Below are 27,524 nucleotides of genomic sequence, written 5' to 3' on the forward strand. Positions count from 1 at the left end.
TAGATAAGTGTCACTGGATTTATTCCGTTAATCTAAGAGATTACAGTACTGTGCCAAAGGTCTAGGCAAGTGTGGGAAAAATACTGAGAAAGCTTTCCGAGATAGAAGTGTTAGAGGCCACCTACCCCCAATGAGAGTCTGATAGGATGGTCTGATAGAGACTAAGCTGAGACCAAGGAAGGAGGAACGAAGACAGTTTGGCAGGATTTCAAGAATACTTTTCTCCACTCCTATAATATTACTGCCCCACCACCATCATGTGGTCTTGTATTGCCCCTCAGTGCAGGACCCTTTACCAGTTTTTACCCTCAACTCAAAAACATTTTGGTCTTGAGCTGAAGATATGAAGAATCCATCCAAATACTTGACAACTGTGGTGCCCGACAACACGACTGAAAGGGCCATAGCTGTTAGCGACAAGCCATAGGATAGGAACCGTTTTTCCAGTTATTATTTTGCTTATTCTGAAATGAGAAGATACAATGTAGACTATCAGATGTTCCCCTGTCCATTACGTTACTGGAAAGATAGTTCTCAAGGAACTGAAAAAATAAATGGAAGTCATCTGTAGGGTTAAAAGGGCTAAGCAGGATTCCAAACACATGGCTTCTTTATTCTTCTTAGGAAGTGACGCCATGTCTGTTGATCACATGGAAATACCACATCTCCATCCTCTTAAAAAGAATGGGGTTAAGCTGTAGTATGATCATGTGACCAGTGGACATGATGTCACTTCCATGGTTTCGAAGTCCTACACAACCCCTTTAATGGTGCTGGACCCTGGTGACAGTGAATTTATCAGGGCCTAAGACTTTCATTGATTCAAGGTCAGACAGTGCTTCATGATTCGGAGATGTCATCAAAGGCTAGTGTATTCATAGGATGCAGGTCTATAAGAACATGGCTGTCTACTACTCAGTACCAAAGATCAGTGTATTCATAGGATGTAGGACTACAAGAACATGGCTGTCTACTGCTCAGTACCAAAGGTCAGTGTATTCATAGGATGCAGGACTACAAGAACATGGCTGTCTACTACTCAGTACCAAAGGTCAGTGTATTCATAGGATGTAGGACTACAAGACCATGGCTGTCTACTACTCATTACCAAAGATCAGTATATACATAGGATGTAGGACTACAAGAACATGGCTGTCTATTACTGAGTACCAAAGATCAGTATATACATAGGATGTAGGTGTATAAAAACCTGACTGTCTACTACTCAGTACTGACGACCAGTGTATACATAAGCTGTAAGTCTACAAGAACATGGCTGTTTACTACTCAGAACCAAATACCAGTGTATACATAGGATGGTCTATAAGAACATGTCTTCCTATTACTAAGTACTGAAGGCCAGTTTATTCGTAGGATGGAGGTCTTTAAGAACATGGCTGTCTACTACTCAGTACTGAAGACCAGTGTATACATAGGGATCAAGCCTACAAGACCATGGCTGTCTACTACTCAGTGCTGAAGGCTAGTGTATTCATAGGGTGAAGGTCTACAACAACATGGCTGGCTACTACTTAGTGCCAAAGAGCAGTGTATTCATAGGGTGAAGGTCTACAACAACATGGCTGTCTACTACTTAGTGCCAAAGAGCAGTGTATTCATAGGGGGAAGGTCTACAAGACCATGGTTGTCTACTTCTCAGTATTGAATGCCAGTATATTCATAGGGTGAAGGTCTACAAGACCATGGTTGTCTACTTCTCAGTATTGAATGCCAGTATATTCATAGGGGGAAGGTCTACAAGACCATGGTTGTCTACTTCTCAGTATTGAATGCCAGTATATTCATAGGGTGAAGGTCTACAAGACCATGGTTGTCTACTTCTCAGTATTGAATGCCAGTATATTCATAGGGTGAAGGTCTACAAGACCATGGTTGTCTACTTCTCACTACTGAAGACTAGTATATTCATAGGATGCGGGGCGACATGACTGTCTACTACTTAGTATTGAAGATCAGTATATTCATAGGATATAGGTCAACAAGTCCATAGCTGTCTACTACTCAGTACAGAAGACCAGTGTATTCAAAGGATGAAGGTCTATGTGGCTACAACTTAGTACTGAAGGTCAGTGTATCCATAGGGTTCAGGACTACATGGCTATTACTCAGACCTGGAGACCAGTATATTCATAGGGTGCAGGGCTACGTAGCTTTCTACTGCTCAGTATTGAAATTCCCATTAAATTACGGATAGACTTTGTTGAAGTAATTTTTGCAATTGGTGGCATGACAAATTTGAATAGACGAGAAGCTGTCCGGCACGGCACCACAGGACTAAGGCACATCAAAAATGAGAAAAACCTGCTAATGCATGCGGTAAGCAATGCAAGGGCCGACATAGAAGCCAGTTAAGAACTTTCTTTTGAGACCTCAGATTAGCTGCTATTAAGTTGCTTGATGCATGATGCAGCGATACGAAGACAACCTTCAAGTGACCCCCAAAATCTTCTCTACTAACTTTTTGTTTTTCTTTTTAGGGTACAAACACAGACAATGATTTGAGGAAAAGAAGATTAAGTTCCTATCATATGTCCATGGACTTGTTGGAAGATCCGATATTGAGACAACGAGCTCTGAGTATAGCCAGCAATCTCACCAACACAATGGAAGGTAGTCTTTACTAGCTATAGAGATAGAAGACTTATATGTCCATGTGTGGTGACTGTATTGAATGGGGTAAAGGTATAGGACTTGTCTGGATGATAAGAAAGCATTGGTTTGCTTTTCAGAAACAGCGCCACGCGTATTCATAGGTTGTGAGTGGTATTGCAGCTCAGCGGCATTGACTTGATTAGGAATCTATTCAGACAAGGAGGCACAATTGTGTCATTTATTGTGTAATAATTCTGTAGAACACACGGCACAATAACAACTCTCACATCAATTGGTCACAAGTGATAGTTTGAACTTGGATACCGGGTGTTGGACCCCTACCGATCAGTTGTTTAGCTTTGGAAAACCTCTTTACACCCCCACATTGAGAAAATTTGGGGTGTAAATTTGACACCATTCCACCATCTATATTTTACTTTTTTATTTCGTTTTCTAGAAGAATTTGTCGCTCTTCTTTCGTAAGCGGTTGCTTGTCTAGAAGATCTGCTGACAGAGCTCCGATGTCCTTCACATTGACTTACACAATGTAGACATGGAGAAGCTAGATGTCGAATGCTCCAGGCACAATATAGTGCTGGCCCTACAAAAAACATGTCACCCTCTGTATACAGCTTTAATTTTAGAATGAATGATGTTCTTGACGTGTTCAGAGAAACTTATTTTTTTTCACGTTTTCTGTACATCGACCATGAAGGCCATTGGTAATCATTGGCTAAACCATCATTTGGCCACAGTCATTTTGGTTAACAGAAAGAGGGGAGTCTCTGCATTCAACATGCCCAATCTTTCACATAATAATCTGTTGGGGGGGAATTGGGAAGAACCCATACGCATGATATGGTATGGTCTTACCTATTAGAGCACATGGATATCATTAAGGTGGGCTTCTGTTACAGGTCTCCTCCTCTCTTTTATCAAAAGGAGACAACCACTGCAAAGCATGGCTTCTACCGAGGTCAAGTCAACATAACCATGTATTATAGACATCAGATCATTGGGCTGACCAGATGTTGAGCGGGATTTGTCCAGTAGGTTTGTCCATCTGGCTCAACTGAAGGAGTGAAGTCCAACAAGAAAATGTTGGAATGATCTTCAGATGCGTAATTTTAATAATACCAGTGTTTTTTTTATGGAGGGTCCATTGGCCCTCTTAGGCACCAGGGAACCAGCTGTGACTCTGCCTCTTCACCCCTTATAGCTACACTCCTCCAAATGAGGTTTATCCTTGTATCTACTGTATGCCTTGCATTAGTCAATGATGAGTACGCTGTCATTTCTAGACACTTGCCAGTACAAGACACTTACCAGAACCAGGCACTTACCAATATCACACAGTTACCAGTACCAGACCCTTACCAGTAAAACCACTTGCCTATGCCAAATACTTACAGTTCCACATACTTACCAGTACCAGACCCTTGCCAGTACCAGTAACTTACCAGTACCAGGTACTTACTCCTATCACACACATATCAGTACCAAGTGCCTACCAGTACCAGAAACTTACCAGTACCAGATGCTTTCTTGTAAATGACACTTACCAGTACCAGACACTTGCCAGTACCAAGTGCTTACCAGTAAAAGACACTTACTGGTGCCAGACACTTACCAGTACCAGGAACCCAGTACTAGGCATTTACCAGTACCAGGCACTTACCAGTACCAGGCACTTACTGGTATCATGCACTTAGCAGTACCAGGCACTTACTATTATTGGACACTTACCAGTACCAGGCACTTACTAGTATTGGACACTTACCAGTACCAGGCACTTATTGGTATCATGCACTTAGCAGTACCAGGCACTTACTAATATTGGACACTTACCAGTACCAGGAACTTACTGGTATCATGCACTTACCAGTACTAGACACATACCGGTACCAGACACTTACCAGTACCAAACACATATCAGTCTCCCGTTCCTGCTGTTTCGTTGGGCTGTTCTATAAATGCATATCTAACTATTTCACTTTTTTGTTTTTATGCATTCTACAGAGTTGGAAGAATCCAGGCAAAAATGTCCACCATGTTGGAACAAGTTTGCCAATACATATTTGATTTGGGACTGCTGTGACACGTGGCTGAAAATAAAGAACGTACTCAATATCATAGTGATGGACCCCTTTGTCGACCTCGCTATTACAATCTGCATTGTGTTAAACACATTATTTATGGCAATGGAACATTACCCCATCACTCCAGAATTTAATGACGTTCTCTATGTTGGAAATCTGGTAAGTTCTTGTCTTAATGAACATTTTTATATATTTTTGTGCGATTTTTTTCATTCTTTAGAAATGTGTAATGTAACCTTCAAGGCGCACCTTAGGTGTCTGCTGTCATGTAAGGCCGATTCTCCAGCTAAGACTGAACCAAGATCAAATCAGTCTCATTATGGGTCAGGATTCAGCCAGAGAAAGGATAGATGTCATCTCCAGCCTGGAAGTGTGAAACTTTATCGTCATCCTAGAAAGGTTGGCATAGAAACAAGACAAGGGGGTCACAAGGGAATTCTTATATCAAAGAATAGGAAAAGTAATGAAAGTCGAGTATTTCTGTGCAATTCAACGAGACAAAAATTATATTAGAAAAACCAAACTTCTCGATTGACTTGACCTTAGGAAATGACAAACGATGACAGAATGAAAATAACCCCTTAAAGGACAAGTCCGTTCACACGTAGGAATTTGACGCTGAATTTGAGGTGGAATCTGCCTCAAATTCCACCTGAAATCTGCCTCCTATTCATTTCAGAAGGTGGTAGCAGCTGATACACCTTTTTCGTCAGCGCAGAATTTGGCAAAGTACATTGATACTCTTCAAATTCCACTTGAAATTCAGCGTCAAAATCTTGAGTGGTTTTTGACAAGCAGAAAAAATCTGCTTCAAAATCTGTGACAAATTCAGCTTCAAATTCCTACTTATCTATTTCGGCTTTATTGCACATGCGCCGGTCGGCACCAGGAGTTCAACCCCTTGATATATTTTTATTGTGGGCACGGATGCCCTCACAGCAGGGCCATTTGGGATGCTAAGGGTGCATTCACACGGAGGAATTTGGTGTGGAATCTGCATCGGAATCAGCGCTGAAAAAAAAAACCTCCCATTGACTTCAATGGGTTCTTTTTTCTGCTAAAGAAACCCATTGAAGTCAATGGGAGGCTTTTTTTTTTCAGCACTGAATCTGACGCGGATTCCACACCAAATTCAGCGCCATTTTCCCTCGTGTGAAGGCACTCTAAAGCACCACTCCATAATGCCCTGTAGGTGGTTTAATGTCCCGAATCGTCCTGGCAGTTTCCATTTAAGATGTTTTTGGCTTTTTGCTATGCAATGTAACGTCTTAATAGATATTTAATGTGTTAAGCATTGAAGTTTGAAGGTCAAGGGTATCACAATTCAAGGGGCAATAGTCGTAGCCCATCACCCATCGGCCATTGTGTTACACATTAAGTCTGGGGGCCCTTTGTGGCGTAAACGCCGTGCTTTGGCCAGGGCGGAAATGTTGTGGAAAAAAACACAGCATTTAACAGTCCCTAGCGAATCCTATCCACACATTGCTGAAAAATATGCCCCTGTGGACACGTTGCGATTTCCAAAACTGTTGCCGTTTTGGAAATCGCAGAAACCTACAGAAACACCAGCAGAAGGGGCAACATGGTGGCTCAGTGGTTAGTGCAGCTTTGCTGTGTTGGAGCCCTGGGTTCGAATCCTGCCAGGAACAAAATCTGCAAGGAGTTTGTGTGTTCTTCCCAGGTTTGCATGGATTTCCTCCCATTCTACAAAGACATACTTAAATTTTTTTTAAAAATTACATTTGTTCCCATATAGGGCTCACAATCTACATTAAAAAATTTTTTTTTAAAAAAGAAACGGCGGCGGTATCTCTATAGGTGTAATGGAAGCAGAAAGACTGCAGACAAAACTATGATCTATGCCTGCCGCGATTTTCTTGCTGTTGCCCGATGCGTGGGTCCTTAGTCTAAGACCCTATTTGATGTATTTCAATGTATTTGATTGATGTGAAAGAGCGACCAAATGCGAACAACGCCCAAAGTCCTAATGATTAGGTGTTTGTGAGGGGGGGGGATTATTTCCCTTCGCCCTGAGAGAACCAAAGCCTGGACAATAACATCAAAGTGCCAAACTGAGACCATGAAAAGAAAATCAATGGCATTTTTTCCTTTAGTGTTTTTTATTTGTGGATACTTTTTGCAATTCTCTACAGTATTTTAAGGACGGCCTTTAGGAAAATCTCGATATTGGCTCAGCATAAGCTGCACAGGTAGTAAATGAATATTCGTTTTTTTGTGCAGAGCAAGGGCAAATAATTGCAAAGCGTGTTTTAATTCTGCGGCGGTGAGGACGAGGGCGCGTACATTGATCTATTGCTTTAACAAGCTGCCAGTGCTGCAGTAACAGTGGCTTCAGTGCACTGCTCGCTGGAAGCTCTGACTCTGCACAATGGACGCTGCTGAGCTGGCACAATTGAAGAAGTGCAGGCGTCTATTATTGAACACAGCCACTTCTAGCACATCTAATAAAGGACAAATTTGCATTGAAATAGGAGGCCAGTACATCACATTTCTTCATTGTGTTGACATGTCTGGGCTGAGATTCGCTCCTGCTGGTCAAAGTGCTTTGAGCTCTTGCCTGTATTATTTGTGCTGTAGGCTCCAGGGCGGTGAAATGGAAACTATACGTTCTCGCTCAGTCATTCTTTGAATTTTTATGGCTCCTCTTTGACACCTTAATATTAGGATGTATTATTATATTATTATATATTATTATATATTAGGCTGTATTATTATATTATTATATATTATTATATTATTATATATTATTATATTTTAGGATGTATTATTATATTAAGCTGTACTATTATATTATTATATATTATTATATATTATTATATTATATTTTAGGATGTATTATTATATTAGGCTGTATTATTATACATTACAAATACTTCCCGACTCCCAGAATGATCTGTATATAACACATACACTAATGCCGTGTTCACACGGAGGAGTTTGCTGCGGATTTCACTCCCGAATCCGGGGCAGATTCCTCCTGGAATCCGCCTCAATGGGAGGTAGAGATTGCACCAGGACACGGAAAAAAGAAGCATCCTGCTCGATCTTGCCGCGGCTCCGTGGCTGATTCGGTCTCGGTGTCCGTGGCTCAAGACTCCCTTCAGATTAGGCCCATTCATCCAGACTTATTGAGCAGCGGGATGCCGTGAGTGGATGCACTACATCAGCATCCCCTCGTGGCTAGACCACGGAGAAAATGCCAGTGGCGAGGAATTTCTCTTCATTTTACGCCGTGTGAACATACCCTAAGATGTCGCCATTATGGTGCAGTAGTTTCAGCTGCAGCTGGGTCGTAGTGCCCTAGCGACGTTGGGGCAGATTTATCAATTCCTCTACCCCAGTTGTCTGTCATAAAGCGATGATACTCTGGAACACATTTGGCACAAGGCCCTTTCTTGCACCAAACGTGCACCACAACCCCCACTCTAATCCATGCTTGCAACATTGTACAAATGTGGGCCAAAACGGGAACCTGTCAGACTGCTATATTATTAATACCAGTTGTAATGGAAACCTATATCAGTTCCAAACAGGCACAGATTTTTTTATTTATTTTTTGCCCTATCAGTATGTCTTTGAAGTAAGGGAGGAAATCCACACAAACTCCTTGCAGATGTGTTGTCCTTGGCAGGATTCGAAACTAGGACTCCAGCGCTGCAAGGCTGCAGTGCTAACCACTGGGACACCGTGTTGCCCCCTGGCACGGGTCTTCATTCTGGTGCGGGGATGTGCAGGTCTGCCCCAGTGCCAGCATCACATTCCCTGCACCAGTTGATGCACCAGTCTGCCACATTATGTACTATACACTTCTGAAGCCATTTTTATAATTTTGGTACTTTTTTGTTAGTTTGGGCAGTTGAAAGTCAGACGAGGAGAGTTGGGCGGCCCCTATGTAAAGTCAATGGCATTACTATCAATATCTAATGTGGAAGGTTTGCTATACATGCCTGTGAGGAGACCTCTTAGTCTACTAGTTATAAGAACATTAGTGATGGCCACCGGTACTAGGACTGTCAAACCGAGCTGAGCCAACCCCATTGATATGAACCTCACATTTATATCACCCTGAGGCCCTAACGACACAAAGAAGAGGGGAGATGGGACCCTGCTGCACATTATATTGGGTCATCAGTGTGGGGCGCTGTATCCATCCTCAGCTTGGAGAATTTGTTTGATATTTGATTCCAAATTCTCAACTTTCATTTGAAAAGGGAAAGGCGCCAAACTGGCCAAGGCTCCTCTACAGAGCCCATTAGCATCCCTATTCTGTATTATGTGCCATTCCCAGATTTATTAGTCACAGTAGTCCGGTGGTGGGATGTATGCGTTACACCATTGTGAGAATGACATCCGAGATGCAGAATGACGTATCCATTGTCTTCCTAACCCAGCGCATGTGCAGGTCTGTCCTGTGACTGTGCCCATTATTACATTTTTAGAAGTCCAATCTTTGTTCTCTAAGGTCAGACTTCTCACTTTCCGTGTGTTTTTGGTTTCAATGGCTGTATTGTCCTGGCAGAGGTCACCTCTACTTATATAAAAAGGCACAAAGTGCTTTGAATGGCAGATCTTGCAGTTTTCTTTCTATTTCTGAAAAGCTGGCCAAAGACTAATGACCTCAGAGGACAAACTTATATAGTAGAGGGTCACCATGCAAAAGCAGTTTATGGGCTTCTTACTCTTGCAAAGTTCAGAGTCAGAGGTATAAGTAGGGGTACCAAGTTGCTCATTTCTGGGTCCATGCACTGTATTGTAGAAGGACTGGACACCGCCAAACATCTCATCCGTGTAGGCCAGGGTTCCTCAAACTGCGGCCTGAGGGCCACATGCGGCCTGCCAAGCACTTCTGTCTGGCCCCGCCGACAACGCCGGCAGGCGTGCATTTATAATGAAGCTCCTGGGGAGCTCGGGCCAGGCCATGGAGCGCACTTCACTTTATCTATTGGAGGGCACCGCTCCCAATATCTGTGCGACCTGCTCTGCCTCCGGCCCACTGTTTAAAAAGTTTGAGGACCCCTGGTGTAGGCTAACACAGATTACCAATGTTTGTCATGCAACAATCTAGATACATCAAGTCTTCTACCATTTGTTTGATGGGACAAGGTTAGCATCGGCATGAGGTCTCCTTAGGAAGACGCTCCCTGTTCTACTGTCATTTCTAAGGAAGGACTATACAAATAAGTTCTTTTTGAAGGTGGTGCTAGAGAAGGTTTTCCTTTATGCATCAAAAAGATCTTCTTTGCATATTACCTTCCCAGAATTCCTAGTAGACCATGTATGGTCTTTAAGACTCTACACCCTGCAAGTCTCACTAGCAGACATATAATACGCCTTTTGACCTACATCTGTGACCTTTCATCTAGCCCAACCAGGACCCTGACAAGGGGCTCTAATCCCAAAACAAATCTCCATTCTTCCTTCTGTAGGAAACATCTGGGCTTGACTTTAATCCTAGGTCGTGTCACTATGTTTCTTGGAAAATCAGGCATTGATTTTTAGGGACTGACCTTTCCAAGAGTGACGGTAGAGCACGTTTTTGATGAAAGCAAAATTCTGACTGCCACCTTCACACCTTGAAGTTGCCGTGGTTTAGGCGTGGCTTACATGTGGTACACATGCTCCTTACTACACGTCTCATGTGACTTTTGGTGCATGTTGTGATGTTGTAAGATTTTCATTGAATGGTTTGGAACTCAATCCAGATAAGTGTTGTAATGTCTCCGGATTATCTGGAATCCTTTACAAAAGTTTTCATTTCTTCATCTGCCAACGGAGATTTTGTGCTGTGTTTTATCCTTTTATACCAAAGGCATGAAAAATTAATAGTCGTCGGTGCACTTTGTGTGGCGCATAATTAGCAGCGGCGCGATGGCTGAGCTTGTCAGTCTCATTGTTTATTCTCCCTTTCGTGTACTTTGAAGAGATGAATTATTGAACAGATTGTCATTTAGTGCAGCACCTCTGGAAATATCCAGATGACAGCTCCACGCATATACTGGGAATTTAGCAGTTACCTACAGAAGGAACTTCCTATCAACTTTCTCAAGATGTTTTTCAGGGCCGGTGATAATTGACAAAGATTTGTGGCGGAAGAAAAATACTTTCTAAAATAATATAGTTTCTTATAGAGATGTTGTATAATCATGAAATATGCAGTCCTGTGCAAAAGTTTTAGGTAGGTGTGGAAAAAATAGTTACTAGTTTATAACAGTAGTAATAATAGTTTATTATTGTGAATGCGAAAAAAAAAAAAGAAATGTAAGCCACATCAATATTTGGTGTGAGATATTCGCCCTTTGCCTTCCTTCACTTCTTAGTACATTGGCAGACAGTTTTTGAAGTACCGTATATACTCGAGTATAAGCCGAATTTTTCAGCACAGTTTTTGTGCTGAATAAGCCCCCCTCAGTTTAAACTCGAGTCAAGCAAAAAAAAAAAAAAATTTTTTTTTTTTTTTTTTTTTTTTGGGGGGGGGGGGGGGGGAGGGGGAGGGGGGGGGGGTCTATGACCAGCCGCAATAGTAATGTATAGAATCTCCCATAAAACAGTGAAAAAAAGAAGCTTTAAAAAATATAATAAAAAAATAAAGTAAATAAAAGTTGTAAATCCCTCCTTTCCCTAGAATACATACAAAAGTAGAGAATTACTATGAGACACAAACACATTAGGTATCCCTGTGTCTGACAGTGCCCGGTCTACTGAATATAGGGGATCTGCAGTGCTCCTGTTCTGTCGGGAAGGGGTTAATAGGAGCACTGCAGATCCCCTATAGTCAGCCAGACTGAATTCCAAGGTGGGGAAAAAAAACTCAGTCCTCAAGCTCAGGGAAGGGGCAGACAGACAACCAAAACACCCCCTCCCCTTCCTCAGCACCCAGCAACTACTGCACCCAAAAACTCCGACCATTTTAATTTTTGAAATTTTCCAGTAGCTGCTGCATTTCCCCCCCTAGGCTTATACTCGAGTCAATAAGTTTTCCCAGTTTTTTGTGGTAAAATTAGGGGCCTCGGGTTATACTCGCGTCGGCTTATACTCGAGTATATACGGTAACTCAAATTAAATGACATAATACAGAGTATAAGGCGCATGTGCGTATATAGATGACATAATAGACAGTATAAGGCGCATGCACATATGTAGATGACATAATAGACAGTATAAGGCTCATGCACATATGTAGATGACATAATACAGATTATAAGACACATGTACATATGTAAATTACATAGTACACGCTATATGGTGCATGCACATTTGTTGATGACATAATACAGAGTATAAGGCACTAAATAAATAAGCTGCGCTATAATATAACAAAAAGCAAAGCTCTATTTTTGGACTGGTCCATATATTAGAATCACTTTTCTAAAGAAGTTGTAAGGGAATTTCTGGTTGAGCAATTTCTGAGTGCTGCGGCTGAAACCAGGGAGGAAGGGAAAGACAGAGACAGTGAGTCCCAAACTTGACCCAGCCCCTGTCCCTTCCTATTTGCCACAATTGTCCTAATGACAGGGGCAACTTGGCGACAGTCCCTTCTCTGAATAAGCGTTACACAGGACAAAACAATACAAAAGCAGAGTCAGCAAGCCGAGGTCAAACCAGAGAGACAAACAATACCAAATCGAATCCAAACCAGTTGTAACAAGGAAAGCCAAAGGTTAGAAGTCAGTAAATACAATGTAATATAATACAGTACAATAAATACAATAACAAGAGAAGCACTTAGCAAGGACAAAGTCTCAATCACCAACAAACATGTGTGGGCTGAGCAACAAGAAGCAAAAGCTAGGAATCATAACTGAGCGCGCCTCCTGCGCCGTAGCGTGCAAGTGGGGGGTGGCGCGTAGACCCGAACAGGCAGGGAATTTGACCATTCTTACCAACCCAAAGTGCAATAAAATTAAAAGTTGCCTGATTGTTTTATTTCACTTTGGGTCGGTTGGAACGGCCAAATAACCGCTTTAACTGGGTTATCTGGGTACCCATTTGTAGGTGGGGTTCTGTCAGTGCTGCACATTGGGTTTTCAGACAAGGTGATACCCAGTACCTCAGTCTATCTGTCTCCTCTACTATGCTCACAGTATTACCTATACTATGAGACAAGCAGACTAGATCTTTGTAATAGTTAAGCCAGCCCTGACAATACAGGTAATACTGTGTACATGGTAGAGAAGGGAGCAGGAGGTTAGACTTGGGTGCCGGGGGCTTATTCCAGTCATGAGACCATAAATCAGATCCTGTCTGGAAATCCGACATACATTGACAGAACCCAGCCTGACAATAGGTAAAATTTAGTCCCCAGATGGCCCCTTTAAATAGGTTTTCAGCTGAAGACAACCATTTTGAAAGTGGAAAAGGTCCTGTGATCAGTTGATCGACTCTGATTCAGCATCAGAAGGAAGTAGAGGGAGCATGAAGATTATATATAGTCTGGAACCCTGGAGATACATAGATCCACAAAAAGTCACATGGTCAGACCACAAGGGGACATTGGAGTAAGACTCCATTCATGTGACTGAGTACGCATCCAGGCTGGGTTTGTAGCAGAATGCACTTGAAGTGTCATCAGAATAGGATCGGGTGTGGATCAGTATAGGGCCTGTTGTATAGTCATCCATGTCACCAGAACAGAACGAATTGGGGCCCCCATAGACATGAATCCATCACAGATTGCACTAGGATTACATTAGTATGCATTCTGTTGCAAATTCAGCCCACTCATTTTCATGGGGTTTAAGTCCGGGTTCACACGATGTAATTTGGCACGTAATGTGGCACTTTTACACGGTGCTATTTTGCAGCCGTGATTTTGCGGCGGCCGCAAAATAGTGTCGCGTATACTGTACCGGCTCCCATTGAAAACAATGGGAGCGTATACGGCCTGCAAAACCTCCCGCGGTGTGTACGTGCCACATTACGTGCCAAATTACATCGTGTGAACCCGGCCTAAGATTTGCTGCTGCTGTAGGTTATGACTACGGACTCCCAAGATTTGGAGTACAGAACAGAAGTTCAGATTTTACAAATGAAGTCCAAAAAAACCCATCCAAACAAAATATCACACAAAGTCGGGTGTATCAGACAATGGCTGCAAATGTGAACAAAGCCTTTAAATGCAGCATGAAGAATCCAGAATTAGATCTAAAAGTCTTTAAGATTCTGAAACCAGTGAAGCGTCGCTAAGACTAATGACGGCTGCATGGAGAGAAATGGAGAGATTGCGCACTACTGCACAGGCCCTAACCATTCCAAATCGATCTATGTCAAAGTGTTACTCACATTCTGCAATTTCATGTTGTATTTTCCATTTTTAGAACTGGAAGAGACCACAACGCTAACATTATGTTCTGGCAGGAGGCTGCACACAAAATGCCCATATTGCTTTGCTTTTCTGTTTTTGTGGGTGTTTTTTTTTACCTTTTTTTTCAACTCTGCTTCTCACAACACCATGACATTCTTATATAATAGGCATTTTTTTTTATCTATGGACTTTGATGTTTTTTATCTATGATCTTTGCGTATATTTTTGATGATATATTGGATGTTTAATTTAAGATAATAATAATCACCTATGGTATCTTCGTAGGTTTTCACCGGTATTTTTACGGCAGAGATGGTGTTCAAGCTGATCGCCCTTGATCCCTATTATTATTTCCAAGTTGGATGGAACATATTTGACAGTATTATTGTCAGTCTAAGTTTGATGGAACTCGGCCTTTCAAATGTGGAGGGGTTGTCGGTTCTAAGATCGTTCAGATTGGTAAGTATACAAAATGTAGAGAGACAATTGGATAGAATTTACAACAATCAGTCGCTGTGGATATGATCACTAAGTTGACATCTGCATTGGAGACTCCACCGCAGAATCCGCCAGTCTGCACAGAGGACTTTTCTGTCCGACGGTTTCAATATAAAAATGGTGGACCCCATTCTAGTCTATGGGGTCCACTGGGGTCTATAGCACCTCCAAAGCCAATGGATTGATAATGGATAAACTTTAATTATCATGGACCCCCAGCAGTGGCGTCTGGTAATAATTTACTACATGGTGGGAACACGTATGGGGAAGGAGAGAGGGTTAGTACTTATCTCGACAGTTAAAGTGGTCTTGAGACCTTTAAAATGAATACTTTTGCCTTCTTCTTCTTCAGCTTCGTGTCTTCAAGTTGGCCAAGTCTTGGCCTACTCTCAATATGTTGATCAAGATCATCGGTAACTCGGTGGGAGCTTTAGGAAACCTGACCTTGGTGTTGGCCATCATAGTGTTCATCTTTGCCGTTGTCGGCATGCAGCTGTTTGGTAAAAGCTACAAGGAATGTGTCTGTAAGATTGCCCCTGATGACTGTGATCTTCCTCGCTGGCACATGAACGACTTCTTCCACTCCTTCCTGATCGTGTTTCGGGTGTTATGTGGAGAATGGATCGAGACCATGTGGGACTGTATGGAGGTGGCCGGACAATCTATGTGCATCACAGTGTTCATGATGGTGATGGTCATCGGAAATTTAGTGGTAAGTTTTTCTGGCTTGTTGTGCTGAAGACTTTGAAATTATTGGACATATTTAGTATGCTAGAAGAAATTTACATCAATGGAAACCATAAAGTATGGCTGCTGGGGGTCACAGTTCTATAGCAGACCAGATTGTCCAAAATAAAATGATGAGGATGATGTGTCAACTTAATATGTAGAGACATAATCACTAGTATGTGTCACAAATCGCTCAAATAAAAGATATATTCTCCTCACCGTATACCAATTGCGTTGGAGGTCGTACCCATACTCACCACTCATGTACGTGTGACCTTGGACCATAATGGGGAATACCACTTCCACGCTCCCTTATCCCACTAGACTACACAGGAGTGAAGTGACCCCACATCTACACCAAAGGCTGGCACCATGTCAACTTTACAGTAGAAAAGAAACCAATATACACAGACCTTGCACCCCAATAGTACACAAAAAGGTAACAAGCCTAAGCAAGATTTACTCTCTTCGGATATTGTGGGGAGGTTAGAATCAATGACAACATTGTTAGATTATCGATTTCTTGTCAAAAACACAAAAGACAGGGATTAACATAAAAAAAGTAGTTAAACAAATCCATAGGTGGGCTTTACTCCAGTTTCTGACTCCTAAGGATCCCGACATCCCCCCCTTTTAAAGAACCCCTTATCGGCCTCCATCCTGGAGCCTCCCACCAGTGGAAGGGCTAATGGCATTTGCCCAAATCAAAAGACAGATATTACATATTTTAGGATAACACCACAACTCTTAAAGGTTGGGTCTGTCCCCCACATAATGGAACTTGGCAGCTAAGTGCAAATTGGATGACTGGAGCTTCTTATTTGAAGATTTTCATCCTGACTCGTTGGTTGTGGAGGAAACCCGCAGATTAGGGCAGAACAACTAACAACGAATTCACATGTCATAACCCAATGAAATCACCACTTTTGCTATATTTTTAAGAAACTTCATGGGTAGATGGACAACCCCTTTAATTCTGTGTCCTGTTGATTGCATGCAGATATATGAATAGAGGGGGCAATTACCCTTGTTATCCAGAGAATACTGGGGGAGAGGATAGTCCATAGTCCATAGGGCTTCAGTTATGTCTGTGGTCCACTGAAGGATACCCAGATCTCCTATTGGGCCAGCAATCTACATATACAGTTCCGAATCTTGGGCTTTAAAAGGTTCTATGTAAATGTGGACATCTCTGGAAGGATATAGGTTTATAATACAATTAGTGGGTCAGTCTGATCATGAATGTAAAAGGATATTTCTTCCAGTAAAACGATTTTTGTTCATAAGATTGTTGCAGATTCCTGATTTATCGTCTTCTGGTTTTGTTATTTTTGTAGGTGTTGAACCTGTTCTTAGCTTTGCTATTGAGCTCATTTAGCTCTGACAACCTCGCTGCTACAGACGATGATAATGAAATGAATAATCTGCAAATTGCTGTGGCTAGAATGCACATTGGGATAGCGTACGTGAAGAAGAGTGTGCGGGAATTCATCCAGAATGCATTTGTCAAAAAGAAGAAGGAATTGGAGGAAAATAAACCTCTAGAGGACATGCAAAACCAAAAAGACAGTTGCATATCCAACCACACCACAGTGGAAATCAGCAAAGATTTTGACTACCTGAAAGATGGAAACGGGACGACGGCCACCAGTGGAATCGGTAGCAGCGTTGAGCGGTATATCATTGATGAAAGTGATTATATGTCCTTTATACACAACCCCAGCCTCACCGTCACCGTACCTATCGCTGTTGGAGAATCTGATTTTGAAAACTTAAATACAGAAGAGTTTAGCAGCGAATCAGAGATGGATGAAAGCAAAGAGGTAAGACCTGCCCTTTCTTTTCATTATGACGGTTAGTTTGTTACATGGTCTCCCATTGAGTTATAATGTATGTGGTTGTATGAGTGTTTTTAAAGAACCCAGAATATCACTGCAGCTCTGTAGATAGGAAGCTTGGGGTCACCAGTATACAGTATATTACCCCAGCCCCTCAGATAGATAGGTTAGGGACACCACAACCCAGCCTAAACTGGATGGCTCAACACACTATGGTTGGATTTTCATGTGTAGATGTGCTAGTCTAAATAAATTGATAGTTCCAGAGGAGGATAGCCATGGCAGTTCAAGTTCTACTGGAGATAACTGCAGCAGCTCTAGGTTTAGAGGATAACCCTAGCATATCCAATTCCAGAAGAGGTACACATACCAGTTCCAAAGGAGAATAGCCATAGCAATTCCAATTCCAGTGGACATAGCCATAGCAGTTCCAGAGGAGGATATCCATAGCGATTTCAGTTTCAGAGGAGAATAGCCATAGCAGTTCCAGTTCCAATGGAGATAGTCGTAGCAGTTCCAGTTTTAGAGGAGGATAGCTATAGTAGTTCTAGAGGAGACAAGCCATAATAGTTCAAGAGGAGGATAGACATAGCAGTTCAAGTTTCAGTGGACATAGCCATAGCAGTTCTACTCCAGAAAAGATAGTCATATCAGTTCCAAAGGAGGATATCCATAGCAATTCCAGTTTCAGTGGCAATAACTGTAGCAGTTCCAGTCCAGAGAAGATAATCATATCAGTTCCAGATGAGGATAGCCATAGCAATTCTAATTCCAGTGGAGAATATCCATAACAGTTGCAGTAGAGGTTAGCCATAGCAGTTCTAGAGGAGGATGACCATAGTGATTTCATTACCAGAGGAGGATCGCCATAGCATTTCCAGTGGGGATGGTCGTAACAGTTCCAGAGGAGAATAGCTATAGCAGTTTCAGTTCAAGAGTAGGATAGCCATAGCAGTCCTAGCCCAAAGGAGATAAACATAGCAATTCCAGTTCCAGAGGAGATAGCTATGGCAGTTCCAGTTCCAGAGAAAGCCATAGTAGTTCCAGTTCAGAACTGCTATAGTTCCAGTAAGAGTTTTAGTTCCAGAGGAGATAGCAATAGCAGTTCCAGAGGAGATAGCAATAGCAGTTCCAGAGGAGATAGCAATAGCAGTTCCAGAGGAGATAGCCATAGCAGTTCCAGTTCCAGAGATAGCCATAGTAGTTCCCATTCAGAACTGCTATAGTTCCAGTAAGAGTTTTAGTTCCAGAGGATATAGCAATAGCAGCTCCAGAGGAGATAGCAATAGCAGTTCCAGTTCCAGTGGAGGTTGCCATAGCAGTTATAGTTCCAATACCAGATTAAATGTTCCCTGCACAAGTTGTAGCTAACCTGGTATTGCTAGAAGTTCACCAGTCTGGATATTCCCCATTGAACATGTGATCTCTGAGGGACAGTCACTGCAATGTTCTTTTGCATCCTCTGTACACTATGTTGCACTTGTGTGCTGTACAATCTGCTTGTGCCGTCTTTCCTAAACATTACTGATAACAGATGGGCTTCATAATTGGTTTGAGGTTCTGTAAAAAAGAGAACATCTCTAAATTAAGGTGCAGAACTAGTTTCTTAGGTGTAATGACTCCTACATATACTAATTTACCTCTAAACGGGGTGTCCCGGGATTATATATACAGTATATATTATATTTATGGTGAATTCTTAGGAAAGGCCAATAAATATCTGATCAGTGAAGGTGTTGTGTGGGGCTGCTTCTGATGCCTATACTAAACACAAGGGGATTGGGGAACTTGGGTTTGTGCCCTATATAGTGGCTAGCACTAATACTGCAGCTCATCCCATTGAAGTCAATAGGAGCTGAGCTGCAGTACTGGTGCCCAATCACTACACAGTGTACTGAACCATCTGCTTCCAGTTGAGCTGGAACCAGTGAAGTGCTAAGTAAGAATGATTTTAGAAATAGAAGGGTTAATAGGTTTTTTTTGTGATTGAAGTAAAGGGAAATATAAATCCCCTCAATATTTGGTGTGACCTTTGCCCTTTGGAGGAGGAGTCCTGGAAGTGATGATATGGCCCCCATAGATATCGCCCTGATCTCAACATCCTCCAGTCTGTCTGGGATGACATGAAGACTCAGAAGGATTGGAGCAAGCCCACGTTCACGGTGTTCTGGTTAAAGTGAAGCTGCGAGTATATGTGGCTTCGCTTTAACCAGTGATATCTCAAAATCTATGTGGGCTACAGACATGATCTTATCAACTTTAATCTAAGATTCCTGGGTTTAAAACAAGACTGAGATCACACACAATAAACCTAGAAATAAATCATATAAATAGACGAGAGGTCATGTTGCCTGTGTGCGCAATATTCAGCCTGGTTCCGAAACTGTCGTGTAAATTATTGTAGAAGTAAGAGAAGACTGAGCTTAATCTTCTACTGATCTGTCCTGTTTTTAGGGGGTCATGTTTATCCAAGGATTGGGGCTTAACCATATGTCATCCTATAGACAGGACACAGCAGAGAGGCTCCTGCTCCACCCAGTTGTCGTTCAGACAATAAGAGGGAGATGAGGGATCTTGGTATTCTGCTGAGATGCAGAGAGATCATTTCTTAATATATTTTGTCAGTTTTAATTGTAATATGAGATAAAATAAAGGAAACCTGTAGGGGGCACTATTATATATGGGGGGGGTACTATTAGGCCACTATTACTGTAGTAGTGCCGCCCACAGGTAACAGCATTGCTTATATGGTGGGCTATTAGCTGTGGAAGGAGGCAATATTACCTATGGGGTGGACCCAAGCCCCCTGCCAGACCACCTACCCACAAGTCCCCAGTGGGTAGATAATACTTGGCTATTTGGGAAAGTCCATTGTATCTAACATGTTGTCTGCACCTTCCCTGAGTAATTTCCTGCAGACAGCCGTCATTGGTTGCTCACACAGTTCCTGCTCCTTTTACAAAGTGATAAATAGCTCCACCAGACGTCAGCGGTCACATGCATCCTCTCGATAGGGGCATTGAAGGATCTATTTCTGTCCTGCCTGAACTGCGGTGTAAGCACCACGTACCGCACTAATAGACGCTAGTATGCCAGGATCCTGACACTTACACTGCATGGGACAACCATGCCTGTGACTGCCAGGTTCTACTGAGATAGCCTGAGGCCCGATCCGTGTGCATGGGACAGAATAGCAATTGTGATTAACCCCTTCCAACCTTCGCCCCCCAGATTAGGGCAGGGGCTCTGCTTGCGCCATCACTACCTATATACAGTTGACTTCCTGCGTTAACCGCCCTTCAGGACACTTCACTGGCCTCTTGTAGGATCTGGATGGCTAAAGAGACTCTAAATACATAAATTGTTTTCTTTTGATTTTGGTTCTTCCTTATCTCTTCCCTTCCGTTGGTCCGAATATGTCTTAAGTTACAGATAACACTGACATATTCAGTACTGTGCAAATGTTTGCTAGGAATATATTATCAGTTCATTTCCAGAGATGTTCCTGAGCCGTCCGCACCGTCTTATTTTAGGGTCAGACGCTATATTTCGGTCAGGGCTATTACAGTTTGGTCCTTTATTACCTTTCCTCTTGGCTGGACGTGTTCTGATATCTGCGGTGCAAATGAACAGATAATGAAATAAAAAGAACATGAATATCGATACTCTGTCATGAGATGTCTATCCTATATGGGTTTTTCTTTTATTCAAGGTTTTGTCTTCCAACACAAGTGGATATGTCACATTTCTCGGGCTTCTCTTACCTCTAGATTTTCTGTTTGTCATCTTGTTGGTCCCTTAGGGTTATAATGTGTGACATATTTCTCAGGTTTTCACCATTTTTAGCTTTGACCCATTTGAGCTGAGTAGATATACTGTATGTGCAGAGTATGTCGGAGACAAAGACAGGGGGACTCTAAGATGGATCTAAGTGGATTACTAGACTATCCGCTCTGCCAAGTGAATCTAAAATCCCACGAGCACATTTTCTGAGCTGTTTTAATGCTGTTGTATTATAAGGTAATTACTGTCTGTCTTGCCGCAGTGACTGTAGAGTAGAAAGTGCTCTTCAGTTCTAATCCAATTTAGCTATTTTTTATATGTTTTTGGGAACAAAAAAGAAAAAAAAGCATTCTATATTTAAGTCCCACAGCATTGGCTGAACCTAGAAGTGGGTCTGTCACCCAATAGACTAGAGGATTCCCCAATAATGCAATGTTTGTCAGCGGTCCATCACAAAGGAAAGGGTCTGTAAAAATCTGATTGGGTTGTCCAAGGCAAGGGTCATGACGCAAAGGTTCAGCATTGTCTACCAATCCTTACTTCTCGTGATGCTATCAGGGCCAACCTTATATTCATGCTAAAGTATCAATGCTCTCAGTGTCGACTACTTTGAATCTTGAAGGGGGTCTATAACCAGAACGTGGCAGATAGATAGGTTAGTGTCACCAGAGCCAGCATATCACCCCAGTCCTGCAGATAGATAGGTTAGTGTCACCAGAACCAGCATATCACCCCAGCCCTGCAGATAGATAGGTTAGTGTCACCAGAACCAGCATATCACCGCAGCCCTGCAGATAGATAGGTTAGTGTCACCAGAACCAGCATATCACCCCAGCCCTGCAGATAGATAGGTTAGTGTCACCAGAACCAATATATCACCCCAGTCCTGCAGATAGATAGGTTAGTGTCACCAGAACCAGCATATCACCCCAGTCCTGCAGATAGATAGGTTAGTGTCACCAGAACCAGCATATCACCCCAGTCCTGCAGATAGATAGGTTAGTGTCACCAGAACCAGCATATCACCCCAGCACTGCAGATAGATAGGTTAGTGTCACCAGAGCCAGCATATCACCCCAGCCCTGCAGATAGTGCAGATTGGATTAAGCAGAAGGGTTACGTATAAGAACTTCCTATATATTTCCCTTTTCTTTTGTAGCCATTCTTAGCTTTGGCTCAAAAATCTGCAACAAAGCTCTGCTTCCGCCTTAGCCTAAAATGAGCTTTTCCTATGACTTTCAGGGAGTTTGATCAGTCAATACCAGGATGTTGGTATGTCTGTTCCAGCCACCCATCTGTGCAAAATTTGATCCATCAGTGTGAGGGTCGAACCATGGGCTTTACCCAAAAGCTAGTAGAGCCAGATTACAGAGTCTGGAGAATCAGGACTTATGGTAGCTGAGTATAACCCCTGTGCTTGCAGGAATGCTGCCTTGGGTCTGAGACATTAGTTAACTGTGCCCTGTGACCTGCCACGTACTACCATGAACTTCTACAAGCACCATAGAAGCGAGGAGATGGCTGCTCGGTTTAACATTTGGATAGGCTTGAATAGCGGGAGGAGCAGATATTGCGTCTGGCATGGTTACACCAGTACACAATATTTCTAAAAGTAAATGCTTCATGATAGTCCTAAAAGCAACATATTCTATGTATACAATTAATGAATTAAAATGAATACTCTGTTGTCCTATACATGACACATTCTAATATCCTGCCATGTAGTTGCCATTGAAGTTCCATAGACATCCTGCCAAGAACACAGTAAAGTAGAGGATGCTCACTTAAAGGACCTGCACATGGATCAAGAAATCCTTCCCCATACTATACCTGACTATTCCTACATATATAAGTTTGCTCAGACCCTGGTCAAATGCCTAAGAAATATATATTCCTAACATGACAGTTTCGGCAAGGATAGTTCTGGTGTTTCTGCATATTGACTGATTCTCTGTTGATGGGCCTAGACTTGATTCTGGCTCCATTCTGCTGACCTTCTATGTACATTTCTGGCCTATCTCTGTCATGCGAGCCTGAGCTTCCCCTTCCCACCCGATTGCCTGTTGGTGACCTTGTACTCTTGCCACCAGTCACAGTCCTTTGGCCCATACTTGACCACTCTTTTGCCTGAACCTTTGGTGCTTAGCATTGGTGTTTCTCTGACTCTTGGCCGGCTACTACCTATACCAGGACCACTCCAAAAGGAACCCACCGACCTGGTAGTCTCAAAGTCCAGACTCCAGCTCAGGGGTTAAAGGATAAACATTGGAGAGACTACATAGACAACGCCCTTGTGAGTGGCCCAAAGCTAAACCGGTGAGGTAGCACAGTGGGTTTACTGTGTCTCCTGTCCATAACAGCCAGTAGATCAGACCCGCTATTCAACACAACAGGTTCCCATTTAGATATATTAAGACAAAGACAGAAGGTAATCTGTGAATGTCCAATGGCTGCTGCAATTATAATTCCTAAGAAATATGTCTTCATGCACAGGCAGGGAATATAGGAAGGAATCCAGAAGGAAATGAAAATCCAACATCATCTTAAATAAGTAAATCACAAATCTCCGAAGAGTCTGAGGACGGAAGACGCTGCAGCTGTATGCCAAAATTAGAATGTTCAAGCATTCTCAATAGAGCGGAGTCATCTGAAAATAAGAATTATTAGATGCGATCCACAAAATGCCCTTCAATGTGCATAAAAGATAGTCTGCAGCTGCTGCTGTGAGCTCGAGACACCTCTGTGTGAAGTTTAGCATCTTCATAGGGACATGACCCTTCATCAATGGTCACATCATGGCCGGCTTATGTATTCACAACTACATGTGTACATTCATGGACATTGATATGAAAGTATAGAGTCTGCAGATGCTGCTGTGATCTCATGACACCTCTTTGTGAAGTTTAATGGCTTCATAGGGGCATAACCTCTCATATCAATGGTCCTGACCATTAATAACTACATGTGCCTTGTTTCAATGTGTCTATCTATTCACTTGATCATTTTGTTACGCCTGGTTCACATCTGCGCTTGGTAATCCGTTCGGGGAGTACGCATGGGGACCCCCCCAAATGGACTACCGAAGGCACTGGCAAGCGCTGTGCAGTGAAAGCACACAGACCACATAGACTATAATGGGGTCCGTGTGCTTTACGCGTGCTGCCGCACGAATCATGTGGACAGGAAAGTAGATCACAAAGTACTTTTCTGTAAGCATGTTCCGTTATTGTCTACTAGCTTTTACCCGCGACTTCGTCTGCGGAACCCTGACCCCTTGCGGACCCACCTGGAGCGGTGCGCAGGCTTGTTCCTTTGCCTTGTGTCCGCACCGGGCTCTTCCTACACCTGTGGGTCCATGGACCCTCGGGGCCCACCCTGCAGCCCGCTGTAACTCTTTACCTCCTCTCCCTCCTGGCGCCCGCCACCCTCCCTTTGTCCCTACCTGCTTCCCCATGTGGTCACTCCTTCCTCCTACCCCATGCCCCCTTCTCCCATGTTACCTACTCCGTGCCCCCTTTTCCCCCCACCAGACCCTGCTGACTGTGTGTCCCCTTTTCCCCTACCAACCTGTGGCCCCGGGCTCACCACACCCTGGGCTTCCCATGCACTGATGTTCCGACTTGTAGTGTCCAGAGACGGCAGACGCTGCGGGATAGCTGGCCAAATCGGCGTTACAGGGGGACTCCCTGAATGGATTACCAAACGCAGGTGTGAACCAGGCATTGTTTTTACATGTCCTGTTTTTTGCCCATTTTCACAGATCCTTCGATAGACTCAATTCTATGAGTGATCTGTGAAAACGAGTGCAATGGATGCAAAATGGCTGGGAAAAAGTCTAATATTCATGCTCAATTTGCATTAAAGTCTGAATAGAACCTTAGGCGTCATCTGAAAAAAAAATTTGGAAAGTCTTTTCCAAGGTCTTTGGTGCCAGATTAGTAACCGTGACCCAATCGAAATAATCTGAATGAGTTTTATTCCTGACTTTCGACTCTTCCCATCTTCTTCCAATTGGTCATTTTTCTTGCTGGTCTAATAAATTTTGATAAAGTGTTTCCATTTGTACTTTGGGATCTTTACGAATCAAGCATTGAGATGATCTCATAACGATGACCTACTGCCATGATATTAATGATGGTTGATCAAGATGGCAGACGTGAAGGTGGATGAATCTCTTACGATGGAATCTCACCGAGTTTCACCGTCATCGGATGATCCATTATGATTTAGTTATGAGGAGTTACATTCTAAATGGAAATATACATTTGCCTTATTTTCTAAGCGTAAGCGTTAATCTCCTGTTTTGCAGAAATTGACCCTATCAAGTTCATCAGAAGGCAGCACTGTTGATATAAGACCAGCAGGGGAAGGAGAACCCGTCGCTTTAGTAGAACAAGAGGAAATCATGGAACCAGATGCTTGCTTTACAGAAGGTATTTTCACCAAGCTGTGACAACATTGTCCTCCGCGCTTTTACTTTTGTCATTTTCTACACATTCGCACACGGCACAAAACATTAATCTTTCAATTAGCCATTAACAATTTCTATAGGTTTGTTACAGAACTAGAATAATCGCCCTGGTGTGTGTAATACATTTCTCCCCAAGATACTTCAGAAACAATTACAACATCAGGAAAATCATCAATTAATGCAAAAGATTATAAAGATAGAAAATTCTAATGGAAAGAAAGATAACATTTACAGTATTCACTTTCCTTAGACTCACCTTAACAGTTACATTATTATTATTTTGTAGGATAATCTATAGATGAATGTTGCGATCTTATAAGAATATTAAATGCACACTTGGGCCAGTTTATTAGGAAGACATTTTTAGAAGTCAGGCTAGGTTCACACGAGCGCTCGACGACCTAGACTTTTCCCTTTGCATTTTTCTGGAGAAAACCTGGTGGACCCCATTATAGTCTATGGGTTTTTGAGTGTCCATGGTTACCGCTTTTTACGTGGATTGGGTTTCTGTTTTTCAGGCCCCAAGCAGATCCAAAGAACGGAAACCCCAACGCAGTTGGGAACCTAGCATTACTCACTTTTCTAGTGTGTTATTTTGTAACAAATTTATCAAAATGTTTCACACTGGTTCATAAATTTGTCACAGTTCTGTGAAGAGGGGGAACTAGAGCTCAATAAGGGTATGTTCACGCAGAGTTTTTTGGCAGCGGATTTTGACGCGGAATCTGCCTCAAAATCCGCTGCCAAAAATGGCTCCTGTTGATTTCAATGGGAGCCGCTCGCTTCTTTTTTCCGCTAGCTATTCCATATATACATATATAATTCACAGATGTCCATTCTTACCATTTCACAGGTTTCAAAATATGCAGCAGTCAGTCTTTTGTCTTCTTTCTTCTACTATTCTCTATCTTATGGCTTTTCTAACTTCTCTCTTGAGTCATCTATCTTCTGTCTTCTATCGTCTTTCTTTTATCTTCTGTCCTCTCTCTGTTATCCTCTGTCTTCTATCTTTTCTATCTTCTGACCTATCTCTTCTATCTTCTCTCATCTGTATTCTGTCTTGTTTCTTTTCTCTTCTAACTTCTATCTTCTTTCTTCCCTCATCTGATTTCTATCTTTTCTCTTCTGTCTTCTACCATCTCTTTTTTCTTTCTATCCTCTCTTTTCTCTCTTCTACTCTCTCTTTTACTATATTCTCTTTCTCTCTTCTTTCCTTTCTCATCTATATTCACTCTAATGTCTTTTATCTTATCTTCTTTTTTTTATGTTCTCTCTTTTATCTTCTCTTCTATCTTATGTCTTCTATCTTATTTTTTTGCTCTTCTACTATCTTCTATCGTCCATGACCTGACTTCTTTCTTCTCTTCTGTCTTCTCTTCTGACATCTTTCTCTATCTTCTGCCTTTTCTCTTCTCTCTTCTGTTTTCTCTTCTATCTTCTCTCTTCTAATTTCTGTCTATCTTCTCTTTTCTGTATTCTATCTTCTCTCATCTACTTTCTATTTTATGGCATTTATCTTCTATTTTCTGTCTTCTCTCTTCTATCTTTTCTGTCTTCTGTTTGCTCTCTTCTATCTGTTCTCTTCTGCCTTGTATCATCTGTTTTCTATCTTCTCTCTTCCATCTTCTATTTTCTTTCATCTTTTGTCTTCTTTCTTCTACCTTTTATCATCTCTTTCATTTCTTTTCTCTTCTGTTTTCTCTTTCCTTTCTTTTCTCTTCTGTCTTCTATCTTCTCTCTTTTCTCTTCTATCTTGTCTTCTCTCTTCTACATTCTCTCTATTATTATCTTCTGACTTCTCTCTTCATTTTCTCTCTTTTCTCATCTATATTCTCTCTAATACCTTTTCTCTTCTGTCTTCTCTTCTGCTTTTTCTTTTATCTTATTTCTTTGCTCTTGTACTATCTTCTTGCTTCCCTCATCTCACTTCTATCTGCTATCTTTTCTCTTCTATCTTCTCTCCTCTACCTTCTACTTTAAGTCTTTTATCTTCTCTCTTTTATAGTTTCTGTCTTCTCTCTTCTGTCTTTTATCTTCTACTTTCTGTCTTCTCTCTTCTTTTTTCTGTCTCCTGTCTTGTATCATCTGTCTTCTCTCTTCCATCTTCTACCTTTTATTTTCTCTCTTTTATCCTCTGTCTTGTTTCTTCTATCTTCTTCCATCCCTTGTCT

At 42.1% G+C, this 27,524-nt stretch overlaps 1 protein-coding gene across 1 annotated transcript in view; it reads left to right on the forward strand.

Annotated features, from left to right (window-relative positions):
- The window catches only part of LOC142216425 (sodium channel protein type 2 subunit alpha-like), a 120,564-nt gene that overhangs the window by 65,439 nt on the left and 27,601 nt on the right, over window positions 1–27,524 (forward strand). Inside the window, exons 13-18 of the mRNA XM_075284232.1 lie at window positions 2,499–2,631; window positions 4,633–4,871; window positions 14,320–14,493; window positions 14,885–15,244; window positions 16,599–17,084; window positions 25,192–25,315. Coding sequence (XP_075140333.1) covers window positions 2,499–2,631; window positions 4,633–4,871; window positions 14,320–14,493; window positions 14,885–15,244; window positions 16,599–17,084; window positions 25,192–25,315 — 1,516 coding nt within the window. The remainder of the gene's footprint in view (window positions 1–2,498; window positions 2,632–4,632; window positions 4,872–14,319; window positions 14,494–14,884; window positions 15,245–16,598; window positions 17,085–25,191; window positions 25,316–27,524) is intronic.

The sequence above is a fragment of the Leptodactylus fuscus genome, chromosome 8, assembly GCF_031893055.1.
Source record: "Leptodactylus fuscus isolate aLepFus1 chromosome 8, aLepFus1.hap2, whole genome shotgun sequence".
In the NCBI taxonomy this organism is placed as follows: domain Eukaryota; kingdom Metazoa; phylum Chordata; class Amphibia; order Anura; family Leptodactylidae; genus Leptodactylus; species Leptodactylus fuscus.